The sequence below is a fragment of the Alligator mississippiensis genome, chromosome 1 (assembly GCF_030867095.1).
Source record: "Alligator mississippiensis isolate rAllMis1 chromosome 1, rAllMis1, whole genome shotgun sequence".
NCBI lineage: Eukaryota > Metazoa > Chordata > Crocodylia > Alligatoridae > Alligator > Alligator mississippiensis.
In genome coordinates this window covers 74116031-74137288 of record NC_081824.1, presented here as the reverse complement: position 1 = coordinate 74137288, position 21258 = coordinate 74116031, and the positions used below count along the sequence as shown (strand labels likewise).

Sequence of the window (21258 nt, the reverse complement as noted above, 5' to 3'; positions counted from 1 at the left end):
TCCTGAAAGTCACATTTTGCTAACATTTTTACTAATGGTTCAAAAACTCATAGATTCATAGATTGTAGAGATGGAAGGGACCACAATGGATCATTGTGTCCGACCCCCTGCCCCTGGCAGGGAAGAGGACCGAGGTCAGATGACCCCAGCCAGGTGACTATCTAGCCTCCTCTTGAAGACCTCCAAGCTAGGTGATAGCACCACCTCTCTTGGAAGCCCATTCCAGATCCTGGCCACCCTTACTGTGAAAAATTTCTTCCTAATATCTAACCTAAATCCACTCTCAACTAGTTTACACCCATTATTCCTAGTCACTCCTTGGGGCGCCTTAGTAAACGGTGCTTCGCCTATTTCCCATTGACCCCCCTAATAAATTTATAGGTGGCCACAAGATCTCCCCTCAGCTGTCACATGTGAAGGAAGAGATTCAGCTCTCTCAACCTCCCCCCGTAGGGTCTATCATGAAGGCCACTGATCATGCGAGTGGCCCTCCTCTGGACCCTCTCGAGATTTCCCCGTGTCCCTCTTGAAGTGCGGCACCCAAAACTGGACACAGTACTCCAACTACGGCCTGACCAGTGCCGCATAGAACAAAGGAGGTGATGCTCCCCCTCTAAGTCATGCACCTGCTAATGCACGACAAGGTGCGATTGGCCTTGTTGTTGGCCTCGTTACACTGCCAGCTCATGTTCATCTTGGAGTCAGTTATGACTCCAAGATCCCTCTCTGCCTCCGAGCTGCTGAGAAGGACACTCCCCAACCTATAGGTGTGCTGGGGGTTCCTCCTTCCCAGGTGGAGTACCTTACATTTATCTCTATTAAATTGCATCCTATTTCTCTCTGCCCATTAATGAACCTGTCCAGGTCAGCCTGAATCTGCTCCCTGCCCTCCGGTGTACTAACTTTGCACCATAACTTGGTATCATCAGCAAACTTGGAGAGGGTGCTCTCTACGCCCTCGTCCAAATCACTGATGAAGATATTGAATAATATCGGTCCAAGGACCAAACCCTGCGGGACCCCACTGCCCCCCTCCCTCCAGGCCGTGAAGGAACCATCCACCACCACTCTCTGGGTACGGTCCCTAAGCCAGTTGGCCACCCACCTGACTGTGTAGGCGTCCACTCTGCAGTCTGCTAGCTTCCAAATGAGGATAGGGTGCAAAGCTGTGTCAAAGGCCTTCCTAAAGTCCAGGAAGATGACATCTGCCTTGGCTCCCGCATCCAGGCAGTGTGTGACCTGGTCATAGAAGGCTACAAGGTTTGTCAGGCAGGATCTACCTGTGACAAACCTGTGCTGGTTTCCCCTCAGCATTGTTTCCCCTGCTGGGCCTGCACAAATGTGTTCTTTGATTATTTTCTCTAGCATTTTCCCAGGAATAGAGGTAAGACTGACTGGTCTAAAGTTACCCAGCTCATCCCTTCTCCCTTTCTTGAAAATGGGCACCACATTGGCCCTTCTCCAGTCCTCAGGGACCTGGCCGGAGCACCACGAGTGCTCGAACAGCTGTGCCAGTGGCTCAGTTATGACACTGGCCAATTCTTTCAGCAGCCGTGGATGGAGGTCATCCAGGCTTGCTGACTTGTACCCATCCAGCTCCTCCAGGAGCTCCTTAACTATTTCAGAACTAACCGTAGGCGAACTGGTGCCACGTGGACATCCATCAATGATTGAGGTGGGGGAATTGGCTTGGTTGGTACATAGAAATACTGAAGCGAAGAACTCATTGAAGAGCTCTGCTGCTTTCCCCCATGTCAACCACCAGCTGTCCTGATTTGTCCTGCAGGGGCCCTATGTTGCTCTGAGCTTTCCTTTTGCCCGCTATATACCTGAAGAAGGACTTTTTATTGTCCTTGATTTGTTTAAGCCAGCCTGAGTTCAAGCCCTGCCTTGGCCTGTCTAACTGATTCCCTGCAATAGCACGCCAGGGAGAGAGATTCCTCTTTGGTGGCTGCTCCCTGCTTCCATTGCCTATACTCAGAGCTTTTAGTCTTAAAAAAAAAACCAAAAAAAAAACAAAAAACCTTTCTTAATTACAAATAATTTAAAAATAATCTGTCTACTTTTAAGTAAGGAAAATGTAGTCAAGATGCAAGCTTTAATCTTACAAAGACCTCTATGAGTGCTTAATTTAAGGCTTTGAGCAGTTATTTTCAGTTTGAGTACTCATACAGTTAAAGTTAAGCTCAAATGTAAAGAAGCCTTTAAAAGACTGGAACTGTGTCAGGGTTTTGTAACTGAAAGGTGTACTGTTTATTAGTATTTCTAAGCATTTTGAAGGAAAATTTCAGCTTTTTGCATTTTAATTGCATGTTATGAGATTAATTTCTAAAAGGAAATAAAGTATAGAAGAACATCTTTTACTTGTGAACTTTGTATGTGACTTTCCTATTTAAATGTAGGGTTCATTTTTGTATGCTAAAACAAATTGTTAACTACTGTTGCCTTATTCTCTGTTATCTCTTGTTCTTTGTAAGCTCAGATTTTTTAATTTTTACTTAGGGCGTTCTTGTCAATTTATTTTTAAATGCATCATAAGTCTGTATATCTGTGTTTGCTGTGGTAGTGCAATGAATGCTCTGAATGTAGGGGTATTGGTTGGCCTAAGGACATAGGCAGACAAGGTTCTTGGTAAACCTTATATCTTTTATTAGACCAGTTAAAATAGTTGGAAAAAATCTTCTGTGCAAGCTTTGGGGTACAAATACCCTTCAGGTAGAGGAAGCATCTGTATTTATGCATTTAACTGACTTGGGAGAACAGCAGGGGGAGCCTGAACACTGTGTTGTGCATTACTGTATTGAAAAACCTTTTGGGTTTTTTTATTAGTTATGTAGACTTTAAGGTTGTGTGGAATATAGATGATCTCCTGAACTATTAAATAAAATAAAATTCAAGGGTGGCCACACAAGTGGCTGTCTTCAATATTTTATCATTTAAAATTGCATTTGATTGTTAGATGATGGAGAGTCTGTGGGCCCTGCATGTTGTTCTATTGAATGGATATAGAAAACGTTTTCAGCGCGTTGGAACTGCGGGATCTAAAAGGAACCAGATCATCTGAATGTTTGTACATTGCTTGGCAGAATAGGGTTTTGGAAATAAGTGCTTGGATCAAGTAGAGGAAAAGATTTTGAACCTGGTGCATTGCCTGAAGCTTTTAGAGGATTTTTAGTTTTTGTTGAGGACAACTCTTCTAACTGCTTTTAGCTATAGTGAAAATATTTATCTAATATTCTGGGACATTTTTTCTCCTTCCCTTCTGTTTGCGGGCAGCCCCTTTTTTCCCTGACAGGAAAATGAGGTTGCTACTCTTTTGCAAAGGGGTAGGTTTCAAATATTGGACAAGTTTTGGATTGCCTCACCTAAAGGCAGCAGGGTTAGAATTAGGTGCAGCAAGGACTTGAGCACATCATCTTTGTGCTGTTTCTAATGCTAACTGACCTTGTTCAGGACAGTATGGAGACTAGACACCAGGGAGTCTTTTGGCTCCACCAACTCGTTCAGATTTCAGCCAGGATCAATTTATAATATTGAGCATTATAGCACTTCTTCAGAGAGCTGTGTAAGCGCTGATTTGGGCTCACTCCTTTATTTTGAAGCTGGTAACTCTCTCTTTTGTGGAAAGACTGTACTGGACATGGAACCCTGCTCTGAGGTCATGCAGCCAGTCAATATTAGTAAAGGAATTGGGGTACTGTTTCTGACTGTTTTGCACTCTGGCCACCGCTCAGTCATAGCTAATTATTACCTAATAAGCATATTTAAGTTTGTCTTGTTTTTCTACTCATTAAGAGCAGACCAGTCCTGTGGGCCCTACCCAGTTTTCATGAATATTTTTTTTATTTAGTGACAGTTTTTGTTTTTCAAATGCTACTTGATATTACTCTTTTATTTAGAAGTGTCAGATGTAACATGGATCAATATCAAACCAATATTTGCTGTGTTCTTATATTATGATCTTTTTTAAAACATTGCAGTGAAGTAACAGATGATGAGTCCTTCGTAGATGAACTGAGAGCTACATTGCGGTTTTTCACATCTGTATTAGTTCGCAGAATTCACAAGGTAAAATGGCTTAGAGATGTTAACATGGTTTTGTAGTGAAAGAAGTGATATGCTTTTTATCTATTATCAAAAGGAACTTATTACCCTTTGTATATAAAACTTCCTCTGGAATTCTTTTTTTTCCTCTTTGAATACCTTCTTTCTCCAAAGCGTGTACTCCTGGCTGCAGATGAGTTGGGTGGAATTCTTAAGAACGAAAGTATCTTCACAGCTGTTTTTAATGATACTTTGTGTTGGCACTAGATCATCTCTTATGTTGCAGTAACCATTTCAAAATCAAATTTAAGGAAGCTATTAAAGAAAACTGCTAAATAGCACAGAGCTGCAGTCTATTATTTGCCTCCCCTGCTTCTTTAAATTCCTCAAAGGGTTTTGTAAATAGACATTACATTTCTCCTAGGAGAGAGCCTGTTAATTCTACAGGCTTACAAGACCTGCTTCAAGACTGTCTAAAGTTTGCAGGAAACAATGTGGTGACACTTCTTTTTCCTGGGATGTTGTGGTATGTGCCTGTAAGGAGGGGTGGGCAAAATACAGCCCATGGGGTGTGCCCTCCAATGATTGCATCTGGCCCGTGACTGCCCCTGCAGCACTCCACATGGGGATAAGCCCTGCTCAGGCCAGCCAGCACTGTGATCTCACCTATACCTGCTGGCCCTCCATCGCTGCCAGCATACACAGCGTACCAGCAGGGTTGCTCCCCTGTCCTGCCCCCCATGCCCTCCTCCCTCCTAAAGGGCAGGGTCATGCAGGGAGTGGATCACAGCTCTGCCCTGGGTCCTGACCCCACATATTTCCGCCCGCAGAACCAGGGCTTTGCCCTGGCCGCACACTGTCCCTGGGGTCTCTATGGAGACCAGTCAGGAGCATGGGCAGGCAGGGAGCTGCCTCCAGGGGCAGTGGCAGTGTGGAGTCAGGGCCCAGGGCATGGTCACAGTCTGCTACTTGCATGTCCCTGCCAGCAGAACTTGTGCCTGTTACAGGGGTGTGTGAGCAGCAGATCACAGCTCTGCCCTGGGCCCCAGCCCTGCACTGTTGTCATGCTGCAACTTTGCCCTATGATCCTGGCCCCAAGTGCCTATCCCATTCCTGAGCACTGTTTCCTGTCTACTTGCACCTCCATCCCACATGAGTTTTGGTGAATTGTTGCACTGGGGGGGGAGGGAGGGAGGAGGATGCTAACCTGGTCCATGGCAATTTAATTAAAACTTCCTATGTGGCCCCTGGGCCCAAATAATTCCCGACCAGTGTGGTAAGGTCATCACTGGTCATTCCCTAACAAGCTGGCCAGGATGTGTTTTCTGGCCTACTGGTAGAGGAATAGCAATAGCAGCTTGGAAGGGTAATATGTGTAAATGGAAAGTGCCACTTCAGTTTTGGCATGGATCAAAACCTAGGGCAGTCAGGACTATGGCAAATACAACTTCTGTTTACAGCCTAAGTGGATATAGTGGAACCTAGATCATCCATATCCAGGTGTTTTGCAGTTTGCTTAGTTTGCAGTGAAGTGTAAAATTAAGGATGAACTGCTTAGCTGTTTGTTGCTGTATATACTTTGAAGCGTGCCATTTCTTTACTTAGCTGGAGGACATCCAGTTCTGCACAGAACTTTAAAAAAGAAGGTGCTGTGCATTACTATGAATTGGTCTGTCATTTTAGTTGTTGGACGAAGTATTTTTAATTGCTTCAGATTTAACTGCATTTAATTTCTATAGTTAAAAATTCTGGAAGGAAAACTATCCCATTTTTACTACTTTATTATTTTCATTAGGTTGTGCTCTTGCACAACCTAATCCTGGCCTGCCTTCCTGCCCCCCCTCCAAAAAAACAAAAAAACAAAAAACAAACAAACAAAAAAAACACACAACCCAAAAAACCAACTCTGAGAAGAATAAAGAAAAATTGTTTAGCAGTCCCTGCTAGATATTTCTGCTATCGTGAGAATCCTTTTTCTACTTGGGTCATGGGAAGTTTGTTTCTTGTCAGGATAGATAACCATTTAATTTTTCTTTTAAGAAAAAAGATGTAAATGCCCAAATAAACACCAATGTAGTTTTTATGATTGAAAAATCCTGCTGACAGAATTAAACAGTAATATTATCTATCATATTGTATTTGATTTGTTTTATGATTGGGACCCTATGACTGGGATAGTTTATAATAATAGGAGTCTAGACTTGATGGCCCAGGAAGTCCCTTTTTGATCTTATGGTCTGATGAATAGGGGACCTACCCAAATAAAGGAGGCAGGAGGCTGATTTTGTGGGCAGATTGCAGAGCCGGCCACCATTTTCACGGGCTTATTGCAGTGGGGCTCTCCCCATGCCTCTGACTGGCTGAGAGGCCTGGGTGGCCCCACCCCTCACTGCTGATTGGTTGAGGGCTGTCCATCATATGGCCCTGCCCCTCACCACTGATTGGCCAAGAGGGCTATCTGTCATGTGGCTCTGCCTCTTGTGCTCTCCACTAATCAGCAGCAACAGGCAGCTCTCTCAGCCAGTCAGCAGCCAGGGGTGGGAATGGTGGCCATCTTGGCTGTCCCTCTTCATACTGGTAGCATTCTTCCCCTTTTCCTTCTGGTGGGCTGTGCAGCCAGGCCACAGTAACCATGAAGACTGCTGGCATCCTCTGGGGAGCCAATATTTTATTTTTATTAAGGTTTGGTTTTTTTTGGTTGTGGATTTTGCAGATATTGCCCAATATTTTTCATAGACAATGCCCCATTTTCGAAATTTCTGTGAAATCACAAATTGAATAGGCCTCTACCTATGAGCACTGCAGGATACTCTGAGTGCAGACAGGATGTGGCCTTCACTTTTGATTCTGGTTCTTGTCGACTTTAATGCTTTTCTCCAGTGTATTCATGGATTTTGGTGTAGGAATCAAATATAGACAGCATCTACTACTTGGCAAGTGATCAGAGCAGTTCTTATGGAGTATAACTTGATGTTATGTTTCAGAATGACTTTAACAGTTTTGAAGATTTAATTTTGCTTCAGTTTTTTGTATGTTCCCTTCAACAGCTCATGTTTTAACAATATACTCATGATATTGTTTAAGACAGTAACTTTTTAAGTGTAAAAATGTTGCTTTCCAAAGAAACGGGCATCCTGACAATTACTGTAGTTGAAACATGTTTTTAGTGAACAAAATATGTAGTTAGCAGCAATATAATAATAATTTGGAAGAATTGTTTTTTTGCTTAATTTTGAATTTGTTTTTTAGGTGGATATTCCTTCTGTTATTACAAAGAAGATGCTGAAGGCAGCAATGAAACATATAGAAGTGATAGCCAAAGCCAGACAGAAAGGTACTGCAAATAATTTGTGTAGATTTAGCACCTTTTTAATCTATCTAAATTGAAGCTATTAAGCCTAAAACATTGTGTTACTACACAGTTGCCAGCATATTGATTAATCTCAATCTTTCATTGCCTTTCCTTTTTTTTAAAAGAAAATGTTACTTTTCCTATTGTACAGAGGGCTTGGAATATAGGGGAGCAGATATGAGCTAGGTCACCAGGACCTCATGCAGAGTATCTGCTGGATTTGAATGTCATCCAAAATGCAGAGTAACTTGGGGCACAGGCACTCCAACAAGTTAGCTCAAGGCAAAAGACGGCATTGCCCACTTTGGGAGCTGCTAGCATGTATATTTTTACCCTGTGGTACGTGAAAGCTAAACATCTGTATAACATCTCTTTCATTGGGCGTTAAATTGTCATGGGCTACTGTGGGATAAGAGTAACCAAGGGCAGTTACTATGGAGCAACTGATGTGCAGCAAAGCCCTTCTCTTCTTGCAGTAAACTTTGTGCTCCAGTGCCTTTAAATGTTGTGTGCTAACAAATATTTCCCACCCAGTTCTGAACAATGCCCTCTAACTATTTGAGGCTTTTCTCTGCATTTCAGGTGATCAATAAGAAATGAAAGGATGTTCATGCATTAACTAATAAACACACTGCAAACTGTTAATAATGACACTAGCTTGGTTTTACACTTACAACTTATTACATTTAACCAGTTCAAGCCAGTCTGTAACACAGTAGGGTTCCTGAAGTTCCACTACAGCAAACTGAGCAGCTTGGAAAAATAGCTTCAGGCACAGCTGTAAAAGCAGCACATCCGTGTTTGGATGGCTTTTCAAAGGGAATGCTTTCTTTGTTGCTTGAAGGGGAGAAAGAAACTGGCTGGGGGACTTAAAAAGAAAAAAAAAAAAGTCAAGCTTTTGAATAGGGATAAGAAAAAGAGGCTGGCTTCATTAAAATGCTGGTGATTTTCACAAACCTGGAATCACTTTTCTGATTTTACAGCGTTATGATGTCCTTGAGGGTCTGAGCTGTTGGTGAAAGTGTTAACTGTGTTAAGGAACTCTGTTTATAGTTATAAACAGCAGGCTGTCTTTGCATGATTGAGGTTCAGTGGTTGCATCTAATCAAGACTGATTAAAAATATGCAGTTTTTATATTCCATGCTAAACATATTAAGAGTCTTTGCATTGAGAGTATATCTCTCTCTGCAAAGAGAAGCACTTGAAATCAGGGGGGGAAAAAGAAGTGCTGCCTTTCACAGGCTGTATTCTGCCAATAATTTATTCCTGGATGTACATGGATATTTCACAAACATTGGAAACCTGACAGTTTCTCTGTGGAATTTCCACTCTGTTTATATACATACAAGTAAATAGTACACTGGCACTTTGAAAGATTGTTAGTGAACTTACATGAAATATAACGTGGCTGTGTTGAACCAGTTTTTTGCTAAATGATGAAAGGTCTGTCCATGGTCTGTCTTAGTCAGCCTTCAAGTTTCCTTTGCCTTCTGCCAAGGAGCTAAGGCAGTTAGGAAAAAATGCTTGCAACTTTTTCCTTGGAAGAGCTGCATTTTTCACATTTCTCCTTATGAATGGCATAATGCTGCTTTTGATACTTTTAGGGTGGTAGACTTGCTACCAGTTCAAAAGTGCTGAATTTCAAGTGAAAAAGTGAAATTAAAGAGTTAAGTAGCTAAAAAGACTGAAAGAAGCCTTCCCAGAGGTGTTAGGATAAACAACAACTCTCCAAACCACATTTATGAATAGAGTCCATATCTTGTCTTGTTTCCTGTTGTTTTCCTCTTTTCTTATTTCCCCCTAGCCTCTCTACAACCTCCAGCTCCAAAGCCCCTCTTTGTTTTGTTGTTCTTCCCATTTTTGCTTTTCTTTGGTTTCTGTTCCATGTTCTCAAACAGTTCTTTTCCATGTCCTGTGCTGACTCCGTATTTATAATTCTCATACTGTCAAGGATCCAAATTGGAATTAGGGTACCTTTGTTTGTGCAGCACTGTGCATGCCTCTCAGAAATTGTTAACTTGTGTGCTGCTCCGTGCTAATACAACTACATCATTTGCAGTTTGGGAATTAGTGGGCATGGTGCATTTTATGATTCAAACATGCCTTCCGTGATGTCACTTGGTTAAACTGGATCAAGTGGTATATACAAGAACCTGGATTATTTGCTGTATTAGGTTCCTAGCCTCCTGTGAAGAGACAAGAGTTTGCATGCCACTAAGTGGGTAGAGAGGGAGGGGATATATTGTTTTCATGCATACTGCATACCCCCAGAAAATACATGCACTATTAGATAGGAAGGAAGAATGAAGAAAAATATTTTCCAGTGTCATGGCTGAAGAGGCTGCATGGAACAGGCACAGAGAATATTCCCCAGTGTCAGTCACTCTCTCCTTACAACTGAAGCTTTTAACACTCTTGCAGCTACTGCCAAACTGAAGTCAGAGGCTTCTGCCAATTTGGCAGCAGCTGTGAGAGGGTTAACAGCTTTAGCTATGAGGAGAGGAACTGACTCTCTTCCTTCTGCAAGCCCAGAATAGAGCCAGCCATTACAGCATCCCTATGCCTTCCTTTTAGCACAGAAATCTACTTCTGAGCTTAAAACACCCACCCCAATTTTGGAGGGCTACTCTTTAGGGAAAGGTGTGTTCACCATATGCTGTAGACAGTGTATAGCTGTAGCAAATAGCTGCATAAAACTACAGAGCTGTGCCAGCTGTTTACTTCACCTTTTTATTTTGGTAAATAAAAAAAAAAAAGCCGCTGCTTCTCCAGCAGCTGTCTGGGCCTGCCCATGATTGCCGGTTGAGTAAGAAATGGCACCCTTTGAAGTAAAAGCTGCGGCGAACAGCTGAACTGCTTGGTTTGTTGGGTTTTTTCTTTTTATTTGGCAAGCTGCTGTGACTTGAATGGGTTGCAGCCCACTTGGATATGGATGATCCAGGCTTGTACTGCATAAGAATCTCAACTGACTCTTGATGAAATTGCATGCTTACCATGATTTGTTTTTATACACATTGTTGTGTGCTAAAAGCAGCAATTTACATCTTTTTGGGGTTTTTTTAATTCTCAGGTATTTGTTCAGCATGCAGTACCATTTCTTGGCAGAGCCTAGGCCATATTAATTCAGTGCAACAAGGTGTGAATTATTACCATGCATTTTAGTATTTGAAGTGATTTAATGGGATTATAAAATCTTTCTTGCTAATTAAGATGCAGAGCCTCCGCCTACTAAAATGTATTTTCTTTCTCCAGAAACAGCTGTTGATATGTGGGTACTTTTTTTTTTTTTGCAGTGCTTCTGGTAGAATGGCCCGTTGTCAGATTTAGTTTAAGCGCCATGTACGACTTTTAAGTGATGAATTACTTGCCCTTCTTTGCTTTGGAAGAGCAGCTTGAGATATTCAAGTATGCCCTAAGAAGGAAACTGCTTGCATGTCGGGATTAAATAAATGGTGAAGGCTCCAATCTTAAATTGTGTTTAAGACAAGCCAGTAAATAAAAGTCTAGTCTTGGAAGACGTGTTGAGGCAAGAGCTAAAGGAAAGGAGCTCGGAGCCAATATGGTTTTGTTTTCATTGTCTAGTTCACCTACTTACTGATAAGTTGAAGAATTTTATAGGACTATACAACATGGCATTACTTCAGTGAAGACCATTTTTTTTAATTTTTATATAAGAAGTTTTCATTTTTACATGAAACGAATAGAAATGATTCTATAATAGAATCATACTTCAGAATTCAAGCCAAGGTAACTTTGTTCAATAGTTATTAATTTGTGGAACTTGGACAATTGAATGTATGGCAATAACATTACCACCCTAATGCCATATATCAAAAAGGAAAGTGATGTTAAACCTGGTGAAATGCTGGGGGGAAGAAATGGAACTTTTTAGCTTTTTTTTTTTTAATTTGCAGTGCAAAATGCAGAATTTTTACAACAGGCTGCTTTAGAAGAATATGGACCAGAGCTCCATGTGGCTTTAAGAAGTCGAAGAGATGAACTCCACTATTTAAGGAAGCTTACTGAGATGCTCTTCCCTTGTATTTTGCCCCCAAAAGCAATGGAGTGCAGGTAAAAAAAATAAAATAAATAAATAAAAGTATTACAGGTTGCACTGTTGACATATGTTGTAGTTCTTTACAGTATTAGTAAAGTTAATTCTAACATCTTCCCAAGGCAGTAATTTAGTTAAAATTCCTATATTAAATCCAGGTTTCAGGGATGTATTTGGTAGCCATGTTGGTCTGAGACAAAGAAATACAAAACTAAGAAATGTCTTAGTTGGTCTAATAAAAGGTATCATCCCTGAACCAAGACTTCCAGGGTTTTGCATTTCTTATATTAAATCCAAAAGCCCAAAGCAGTTATACCGTGACTAAGCAAGCAATCTAAAATCCTGTAGTATTATAACAAATATGAATTGTATATTAGATGCACTTTTATAGCCTTTAGTGATTATACTCAAACAGTAAAATTATTATAAGCACTGATAAGATTCAGTGATGATAATGTAAGGATTCATGCCAGTGTGGCTCCAAAACAACTTCTGGCACTCTCAATGAACCCTTCTATATTAGTGTGTTTATCCCCCCCCCTAGATTCTTTCATTACAGTGGCTCTCTCATGCTTTCCTCTGCCTCCCCTACAAGTTGTTGATTCCCAGAATCTAATTTACATTTGTGCATAATAGTACACCATCAAACATTTTGCTTATTGCATAACTACATTGACCTTCCTTATTATAAATAACTTTGTCAGTATGCCAGCCTTAATTTTGAATTTCCTTTTCTGTGAAAGAACCAAGCAACTTGATTTGGAAGACTGAATTCTGACAAAATCAATGGTATTTGGAATATTCTGTATCTAAAGGACAGTTAATCAGGGGAATGGAAAAGGGAATTGAAAGTGGAGCCTCAGTATTTGCTCCATTTTCATGTTATTCTTTTGTGTCCTTAAGCCAAATTATTAGGTAAAATGCAAACCAGTGAAAACCGAATCATTTTGTTACTGTCTTCAACTCGCCATGATGGAGTGGTTTTCTCGTTCTACATAATTAGGCTGACCATAGGGACAATGTGAAATCAGGGATGCTGTCATTTCCCCTCCCCCTAATTAAGGATGCTACTGCAGACTGAGGTAAGAATTGGGTGGTGTGGCACAGCTCTGGAATGGCAGCTAAGGAAGTCAATGGCCTATTAATGACCCATTATTCATTACTTCACAGGTTTTAAAAATCATCTCCCCTTTCTAATGGTCATTCCACTAATCTGGCTAACCTATTTTTAGAGCAGTCTTGCTCTCTGCTAGGGCTTTCTATTTTGCAGCTGGTGGTGCTGTGCCTTTCTACCCCATGCCCAGGACACTTGTTTTAATTTGCATTGGCCAACCAGGGCTAGCCTCCAAAATCTGGAACTATTCTGGCAGAAGAGGGACATATGGTCACCCTATACATAACGGGAATGTTATGTTGGGCACTATTATGTTCCAGGTAGATGAAGCTTTCATAGACATTAGGGGCTGGAAGGGACCTCATGAGATCGAGTCCAGCCCCCCTACCATAGGTGAGAAGTCAGCTGGGATCAAGGGATCCCAGCAAGAAAAATATCCCAATGTTTTTTGAAAGAGTCCAGAGCAGGTGCTTGCATCACCTCTGGTGGGAGTCTGTTCCAGACCCTGGACACATGCATCGTAAAGAACGTTTTGCTTGTGTCTAGTCTAAATCGGCCTTCCTGGAGTTTATGGCCTTTAGACCTTGTTATCCCTTAGGGAGCTCTGGTGAACAGCTGTTCTCCCAGGTCCTGATGTACCCCTCTTGTGTAATAGTAGGTTGCTACCAAGTCCTCCCTGCCCCTTCTCTTTTCCAGACTGAAGAGTCCCAAGTCCCTCAGCCTCTCTCTGTACGTCCTGCCCTCCAGGCCTTGGATCATACGAGTGGCTGTCCTCTAGATTCTCTCAAGCTTTTCCACGTCCCTCCTGAAGTGGGGGGCCCAAAACTGGATGCAGTACTCCAGCTGCGGTCTCACCAGGGCTAAGTAAAGCAGGAGGATGACATCTCTGGTTTTGCTTGAGATACATCGGTAGATGCATGCCAGCGTTTGGTTTGCTTTGCCAGCCACAGCATTGCATTGCTGACTCATGCTCATTGTGGTCAATCGGGACCCCCAAGTCCCTTTCAGTCATAGTGCTAGCAAGCATAGCACTGCCAAGCTTGTAAGTATGTTGAGGGTTCTTCCTACCAAGGTGCAGCAACTTGCGCTTCTCTGCATTGAAGTCCATCAGGTTTTGGTCAGCCCTCCTTGAGAGCAAGTCCAAGTTGGCCTGTGTTCCCAGCCTGTCCTGCGGTATGACAGTCTTCCCCCATAATTTGGTGAAATCCGTGAACTTTGCCAGTTAACAATCTGCAGTGGGGAGTCAGATGCGAATGAAGATGTTAGAGTACCGGCCCAAGTACCAAGCCCTGAGGAACTCCACCAGTCACACTGCACCATATTGATTTGCTCCCGCCAACTAGTACTCTTTGGGTCTGAACTAGCCACTTGACTAGCCATTGGGACCATAAGATCATCAAGCCCGTAGTTCCCCAGCTTAGCCATGAGGACATTGTGGGGAACTAGGTCAAAGGCTTTTTGAAATCCAGATATGACATCTATGTCATCTCCCTTGTCCAGGGCTTGTCACATGGTCATAGAAGGAGATGAGGTTGGTCAGGAAAGACCTGCCAGTCACAAAGCCATGTTGGCTGGCATTCAGAAGCTTGCCTTCTGTTAGTCTGGTGTAGATGGATCCCTTGACAATTTTCTCCAGGATTTTTCCAGGGATGGACATCAAAGAGATTGGTTTATAATTCCCCGGGTCATCCCTCCTCCCTTTCTTGAAGATGGGGACCACGTTGGCTCTTTTTCAGTCTTCCAAGACCTCACCCAAGTGCCGTGAATTTTCAAATATCTTTGCCAAATAGGACACAATGGTGTCTGCCGGCTCCTTCAAGGCTCTCGGGTGCATTCCATCTGGGCCCACGGACTTGTGAATGTCCAGTTTCTCAAGGTGTTCCCTCATCTGGTCCACATCAATTTTGGGCCTGCCACCAGCTCCCAGGCTGGTTCATGTCCTTTCTGACAGTGTGATCCCCTTGGGAAGGTGAAAAACCAATGTGAAAAAGTAATTTAGGAGATTTGGCCCGTTCTTGGGCATTGGATGTTAACTGCCCTGTTTGATCTCTCGGGCCCAATGCTATCTTTGTTCTGTTTTTGATTTCCCACATATCTGAAGAAGACCTTTTTGTTGTTTTTGATCCCCATAGCTAGCCTGAATTCGGTTTGTGCCTTGGCTTTTCTGGACCGTTCCCTACAAGTGCAGGCAAGTGCTGAGTAGTCGTCTTTGGTGATGCTTCCCATTTTCCAACTGAAGTAGGCTTCTCTTTTGAGTTTAATGAGCTCCAACAGTTCCATGTTCATTCAAGGGGCCTTCCTTGTCCGTTGATTTATATTTCTTGCAAGATTGTATGGCTTTCCCCTGTGCCTCAAGGATTGTTTTTGAGAGATGACTATTTCTCATGTACTCCCTTATCCAGGGGTTATGACCTCTTAATTGCTTGATTTGCAAATTCAGAGACTTGGTAAAAGTCAGCCTTCCCAAAGTCAAGGATTGCTGTTTTACTGAAGGGATCTGCCTTGCTCTTCGGTGAACTGAGACGGTCACCAAATCACGGTCGCTGTCGCCAAGCTTCCCCTCGATCATTGGACTGCTCAGCAGGTCCTCCCCTTTGGCCAGGATCAGATCAAGCAATGCCTCTCTCTCAGTTGGCCCATAGACCTCCTGCATTAGGTAGAGGTCATCAGTGCAAGTGAGAGAGCTGCACGACCTGTCAGATTTGGCTGTGCGCTCATCCCAAGAGATGTCAGGGAAGTTGAAGTCCCCCATGACGATCATGTATCGGGAACGCGCAGCCTCGACCAGTTCCCTGTTGAATTCCTGATCAAGTTCTTCCTCTCGGTGGCGTGGTCTATAGTAGACTCCTATAAGTATGTCACCCTCCCCATGTTCTCCCTGTATTTTGACCCAGAGGGCTTCAAGACGCCCTTCCTGTTTAGAAAATTCAGTTTGCAGGGAAGCGAACTGATCCTTGATGTAGAGAGCATCACTTTGTGAAATTGTTACTTATTTGGCCTGGATAATTCTGTTTCAGTATAATCAGGTATATGAATGATGATTCCAATTTGTGGAACAGCAAAGAAAACTAGTGGTTTCTCAAAACATAGATTTGTTTGCACTTATGCTCAGACAATGGGTGCCTTATTAACTGATGTCTTATTAACAGCACAAGGATATATAATTGCTTTTCTAGATGGGCATTTCCATTAGTGAGATTAAAAAATGATTATTTTTATTTTTATTTCTCCACAATTTTGATTTTTCAAAGTTGAACATTTTAGGGGGTGTTAAAAAGTAGGAAGTTGAAGTAGTGGTGTGTGAAGAAAACTTGAGAAGCATGAATAATTTGTGTTCTGGTAGGCAGGTGACAGCACTGATGTCTTAGACCTTCTCTGCGCACACTTTTTGTGAAATCCATTGAGATCAGTATTTATTTATACTGATAGGAACATAATTTTGGCATAGCAAGTTTAGGTAAATGTTTTGGGTTTTTTGTCTCATAACAACCCAGCAGTCCAAATATGCCACCAACCTCCCTCCTGAAACCTGGCCTTATTTCTCCAGTTAACCTTACCAAACAGACAGCCCATCAGTTGTGAGAGGGGTATGGATTCATCAAAGAAGTATAGTGGCAAATGTCTGCTGCACAATCCCCTTCTTAACTCTTTTTTTAACTTCAGTACCACATTCTAGGACAGTGCCATAGCTGTGTGGAGTGGAATAGACTCTTGGGGAAAATGGACAGGATGGGTCTTAGCTGAAGGAGTTCACAGATCCGTAGGACCCTTATCTATACGTGTAGTGAATTGGCACAGCCTAAGGTTAGGCAGTTGCATGTACAGATCCAGATTTCTAGCAAATAAAATAATTTATCTACATACAAGGAGCAAACATTTAAGGCATTGAAAACAAGCCAGTCTGCATGTTGAGATTACTGACTTCCAAAGATTAGCAGGACCCTTAAGGAGAAGTGTTTGGAAGTTAAGTGATGAACTACTGTGTTTGGCATTTACCCCTTACCTTCCCACTGTTGAATTGTAGACCAGAGGGACCGTTATATTGTAGTTTCATTTCCTGTAAAATGTAAGCTGTTTCAGTTTTTGCACAGTTCACTGCTGTGTTGCGTTACTGTAAGATATGTTTTAGTTAAACATATCTATTTTTGATTTGGAAACTCTCAAGGCATAGAGAATCAACAGCTTCCTTTGCTGGCTTGCTCCAGTAATGAACTGAAGTCGCCTCTAAAATGATGCATTATTTTTCAATTAGGATTAGTTTGGCTTCTAGCTTCCAGCCAGTGTTTTCTGTTATGCCTGTCTCTACTGAATTACAGGGGCCTTTTGAACCCTATGTATTTTTCCTGTTAAGTTATTTTGCATGCTGTAATCAAGATGCCTCTCAGCCTTCTTTGAGAAGCTCAACATATCACCTTCTTAAAATCTCACTCTGCTTCCTTTAGTCTACTTTTTTCTCTTGTGCATCTGCTCTATTTTTCCCCACACATTCTTCTTAAAATGTGGATATCTCACCTGAATATATCATTCTGGTATTGTTAAAATTGTACAGAGATAAAATCGCCATACTTCTATTCACTGTTTCCATGTTTATACATCCAAAGATCACTTTCATCCTTAGTTTAAACATCCCAAGATGCAATATATGTAATGTGTTTCAATGTATTAAAAAATAACATTTCTTAAAACACATTTCCTTGTTTAATAGTAGTAAATGTACCCATTGCAGATGATTCAGTACTCTGCTAATCACTGGTTATTACATAATACTACTTTTTTTTTGTAGATCCCTGACATTGCTCATAAGAGAGATATTGTCTGGCTCTGTTTTCCTTCCCTCCATGGACTTCATAGCTGATCCGGTGAGATTTTGGTGAATGAGTAATTTGTATTGGAATCACTTAGGGAAATGGTGATTTGATTCTATTAACCTGCTGATTCCATTAAAAGGAGACCCATTTGTTGTTTTAAGAACACATATACTCGCTTCTCCCCCACAGCCTCCTGGTCCTGCTGGAGGGGGCCCCAGGGCTATGGGTCCAGGGACCTGGATCTGCAGCTCCCTTCCCAAGGCAGCAGCTGCTGTAGCGCAGCAGAGCCCAGCTGCCCGCAGCATAACCCAGCTGCCCGCTGCAGGCTTGGATGCAAGGGGTGGGGCCATCTCCCCGGTGTGGCGCACATTCCTGGAGGGGCAGGCGGAGACCCCAGAACTGTGCACAGGGTGGGGTGCAACCAGTAAAGGCAGTGGTGCAGGGTTGTACCCCTCAAAGCTACTGTGCATGCAGGGGGTGTGTTGCCAGGGAGCCCAGCCCCTGGACGAGCCATGTACAGCTCCATTCCACCCCCTGCTGGGGCCCCAGCCCTGCCCAGCTCCCTCCCTCCATTCCTACAAGGGGAGGAATGCTTCACACCTTTGTGAATACTATGTGATTGCTAGCAAGGAATGATGCGTGCTGTGGAAGTCACAAATTACCTAGTCTGTATTTGTGTAAAATGCCAATACGGTTTTTATTTGTTGGTCTTGTTTCTGTGAATGTCATCTTATATAAATTCACTGCCTTTGGATCTTGGGTACTGAGATCATTCAGGTGCAGTCATTAAAATAAAGGTCGCGAGAGCCATTCTTTAATACTGCTCTTGTGTTTTGCTGTTGTAAGCTTTGACAATCTACAAAAATTTTACCAGAAACCTGGGCATAGCATGGCAGTGGAACTAGTGTAATATGTATTTTTGTATTTTCTTAGGATACTGTCAACCATTTGCTTCTCATCTTCATTGATGATAGTCCAGTAAGTGCTGATAAATTCACATAACTTAATTAATTTGCAAGTGTCAGTTATCTTTTTACTTGGTTGACCTACTCTTTTTCTACAGCCGGAGAAAGCAACTGAACCTGCTTCTTCACTGGTTCCATTTCTGCAAAAATTTGCAGAGCCTCGAAATAAAAAAACATCTGTAAGTGAAGAAAGCATTTACCTTGTATGTCAGCCTGTGGATAAGTGTTATACACACTACTTTATCTTTTTTATTACTTCTGTTAGGTCAGGGGATCCCAAACTGTGGTACGCATACCCCTGGGGGGTATGGAAGACATCTCTGGGGTACACGGGAGAAATTGTGTAATGGCAGATTTAATTTTCATTATAATAATAATCGGCATTTAAGGGGTTAAATATAAAATGTATCCTGGTAGGGGTATGTGGGCAGCTGGTAAATTTGGAAGTGGATTCATAGACATTTCAGGTTCCAGCCTACAATTCATAGACATTAGGGCTGCAAGGGACCTTGGAAGATCATTGAGTCCAGCCCCCAGATATGCAATAACAGAAATTTGGGAACCACTGTATTGGATATTTCCTTATGCTTTCTTTGGAAACTAACCTTGATATCTACCCTCTATAATAAGGTCCTGAAGTTGGAACTGAAGGAGATCAGAGAAGAGCAAGATCTCTTATTTCGTTTCATGAACTTCCTCAAACAGGAAGGAGCAGTACATGTGCTGCAGTTTTGCCTAACTGTAGGTAAGAATATTGAACTGTGCCCTGTGCGGTTGTACTTAATAGCAGAAATGTATTGGCCTTCGTCTCAAAGTGAATGCATGTAGCTCTTGTTACTTCCCTTGTGCTGTTCTTACTCTGTACCTACATCGTGATGAAATGTGATAGGTTATACTACATATAACTTTATATGCAGTATAACTTGTTTATACTGCATGTTGCATATGCTGCAGGGAAATCTTAATTGGTTCTTTTGGAGAAATTTGCCTAAACTCTAATCATCCATTTCAGGCCCAGTGGCCTTTTCTGTACTACAAGAGAACAGAAGTGATTGCCCAGTTAAGCTTGTATTTTTAATCAAGCTCCTGGCGCAGCCTCCTCACCCACCCTGGGGCCAGGGAGCGAGCTGCTGCTGGGCCCCTGCGGGGCAGAGGGGCCCGGGCCTTGCCCCTGGGGTGGCAGCACCCACTGGAGCCTCCTGTGGGGGGCAGCCAGGCTGTTGCTGCTCCAAGCCTTAGGTGCAGGATGGAAGTTCCCCACCACCTCTCTGCGCCCCGGGCCACATCCCCGCTGGGTCGTGCTGCCACCAGCAGCCCCAGGCGGCCCCTGTACTGTCCCTGGGACCAGACAGGGTTGTTGAGAGCCAGTGACAGCCAGGCAGTGCCCCAGGCCCAAAGCAGGCTGGGCTCTATGGAGCTGGGCCGGGCTGCCCCAGCACGGAGAGAGGAGAGCCACCCTGCTCTGGGCCCTGCCAGTGCTAGCTCCCACACGCCCCCTCGCTTCCAGCCCCCCGCCCCAGCCTGGTGGCCAGATGGGGACCAGCGTCCTCCCAACCTGCTCTTACCTGAGCTTCCTGCTCCGGCACGGGCGGGAACAGCCGCATGGTCCCTGGCTGGGGGGTGGGCCCTGGTCTTCCAGGGGCCTGACTTCCACTGGGTCGTAATGCCTCTGGCTCCTGTCACTTTTGACCAGAGGCAGAGGCAAATAAATATATATATATATATATTTTTTTTTAATTTCTTGCGGCCTCGTAGGCCAGACAGAATGGCCTCCTGTGGGCCGTATTTTGCCCACCCCTGCTGTACATTCATATGAATTGCAGCTCGTATTTTAGGGGCTAATTTATAAAAGTATAAACCACTTAAACTACTTCATTAGATTTATGGGTCTCATCATCTTTAAGTTTTCATATAGTGAAGATTTTATGAAAAGTTATACCTATTAGTATGGTGTACGAGTTGAACCACATGCCCCCTGCAAGGTACAGCCTTTTATATTAGTTAATTTAATTAAGAAATACATTTTTCCCCCAATTTGCAGAGGAATTCAATGATAAAATTTTAAGACCAGAGCTAACAAATGCTGAAAAGAAGTCTATTCATGAAGAAGTACAGAAAATCTACAAAACGTACTGTTTGGAAGAAAGTGTTGATAAAATTAGATTTGACCCTTTTATTGTGGAAGAGATTCAAAGAAGTAAGTTCCAGACTGAAAGTGACACTTAATTATACTATAATTCATAAAGCATTCTGTCATTTAAAAAATTAATCTTAATAAATCAAAATCATGAATAACTTTAATTTTATTATAGCAGAAAAATTGCACTTAAACCAGTGATTGTGGATGTATATACTGTTTTCTTCAGTGAAATTTATCTGCATAATCTCTGTTATACTGTGTATTTGAAACTCATTTTCAGCAAGCATCTTAATTGCAAAATGTTGGGGTGCTCAGTGCACTGATTTCTATTGATTAATTTAGGAAATATCAGTGTGGGGGGAAATGTGTGAAATGCAGGCAGAGTCTATTAATATTCACCATAATTTTGTAATATTTTTTCTGTAGTTGCTGAAGGTCCATATGTAGATGTTGTGAAACTTCAAACTATGCGATGCCTTTTTGAAGCATATGAACATGTTCTTTCCCTCTTAGAGAATTTTTTTGCACCTATGTTCTGTCATAGTGATGAGGTAAGTATGAGAGGTTTGTATTCTTGCCTTTAAAATAGTTACTTGTTAGGAAGATAGGCTGTAAGATGTCATGCTTACAGAAGTTTTGCTTGTAAATATTGAGATTTCAGTTGTTTAACTGGCAAATAGCTTGTTTTCTTACCTCCATTAGCACTGTGGAGCCACTATAGCTCTGAGTAAGGAAATTGGTTTTCTTGATGACTGAGTTCTAATTACAGAATTGTTGAGG

General features: G+C 42.4%; 1 protein-coding gene across 12 annotated transcripts in view; it reads left to right on the top strand.

Moving 5' to 3' along the window:
• SNX14 (sorting nexin 14) overlaps positions 1-21258 on the top strand; it is a 119398-nt gene that overhangs the window by 19727 nt on the left and 78413 nt on the right. For all 12 annotated transcript variants that reach the window (XR_009463658.1, XR_009463657.1, XR_002093298.2 and 9 more), the window contains exons 6-14: positions 3981-4068; positions 7294-7378; positions 11312-11468; positions 17349-17424; positions 18307-18351; positions 18437-18517; positions 18969-19083; positions 20380-20535; positions 20905-21029. Coding sequence is in view for 7 of the 12 variants with exons in the window: in XM_059731706.1 (XP_059587689.1) it covers positions 3981-4068; positions 7294-7378; positions 11312-11468; positions 17349-17424; positions 18307-18351; positions 18437-18517; positions 18969-19083; positions 20380-20535; positions 20905-21029 (928 nt within the window). In the remaining 5 variants the exon portion in view is untranslated. The remainder of the gene's footprint in view (positions 1-3980; positions 4069-7293; positions 7379-11311; positions 11469-17348; positions 17425-18306; positions 18352-18436; positions 18518-18968; positions 19084-20379; positions 20536-20904; positions 21030-21258) is intronic.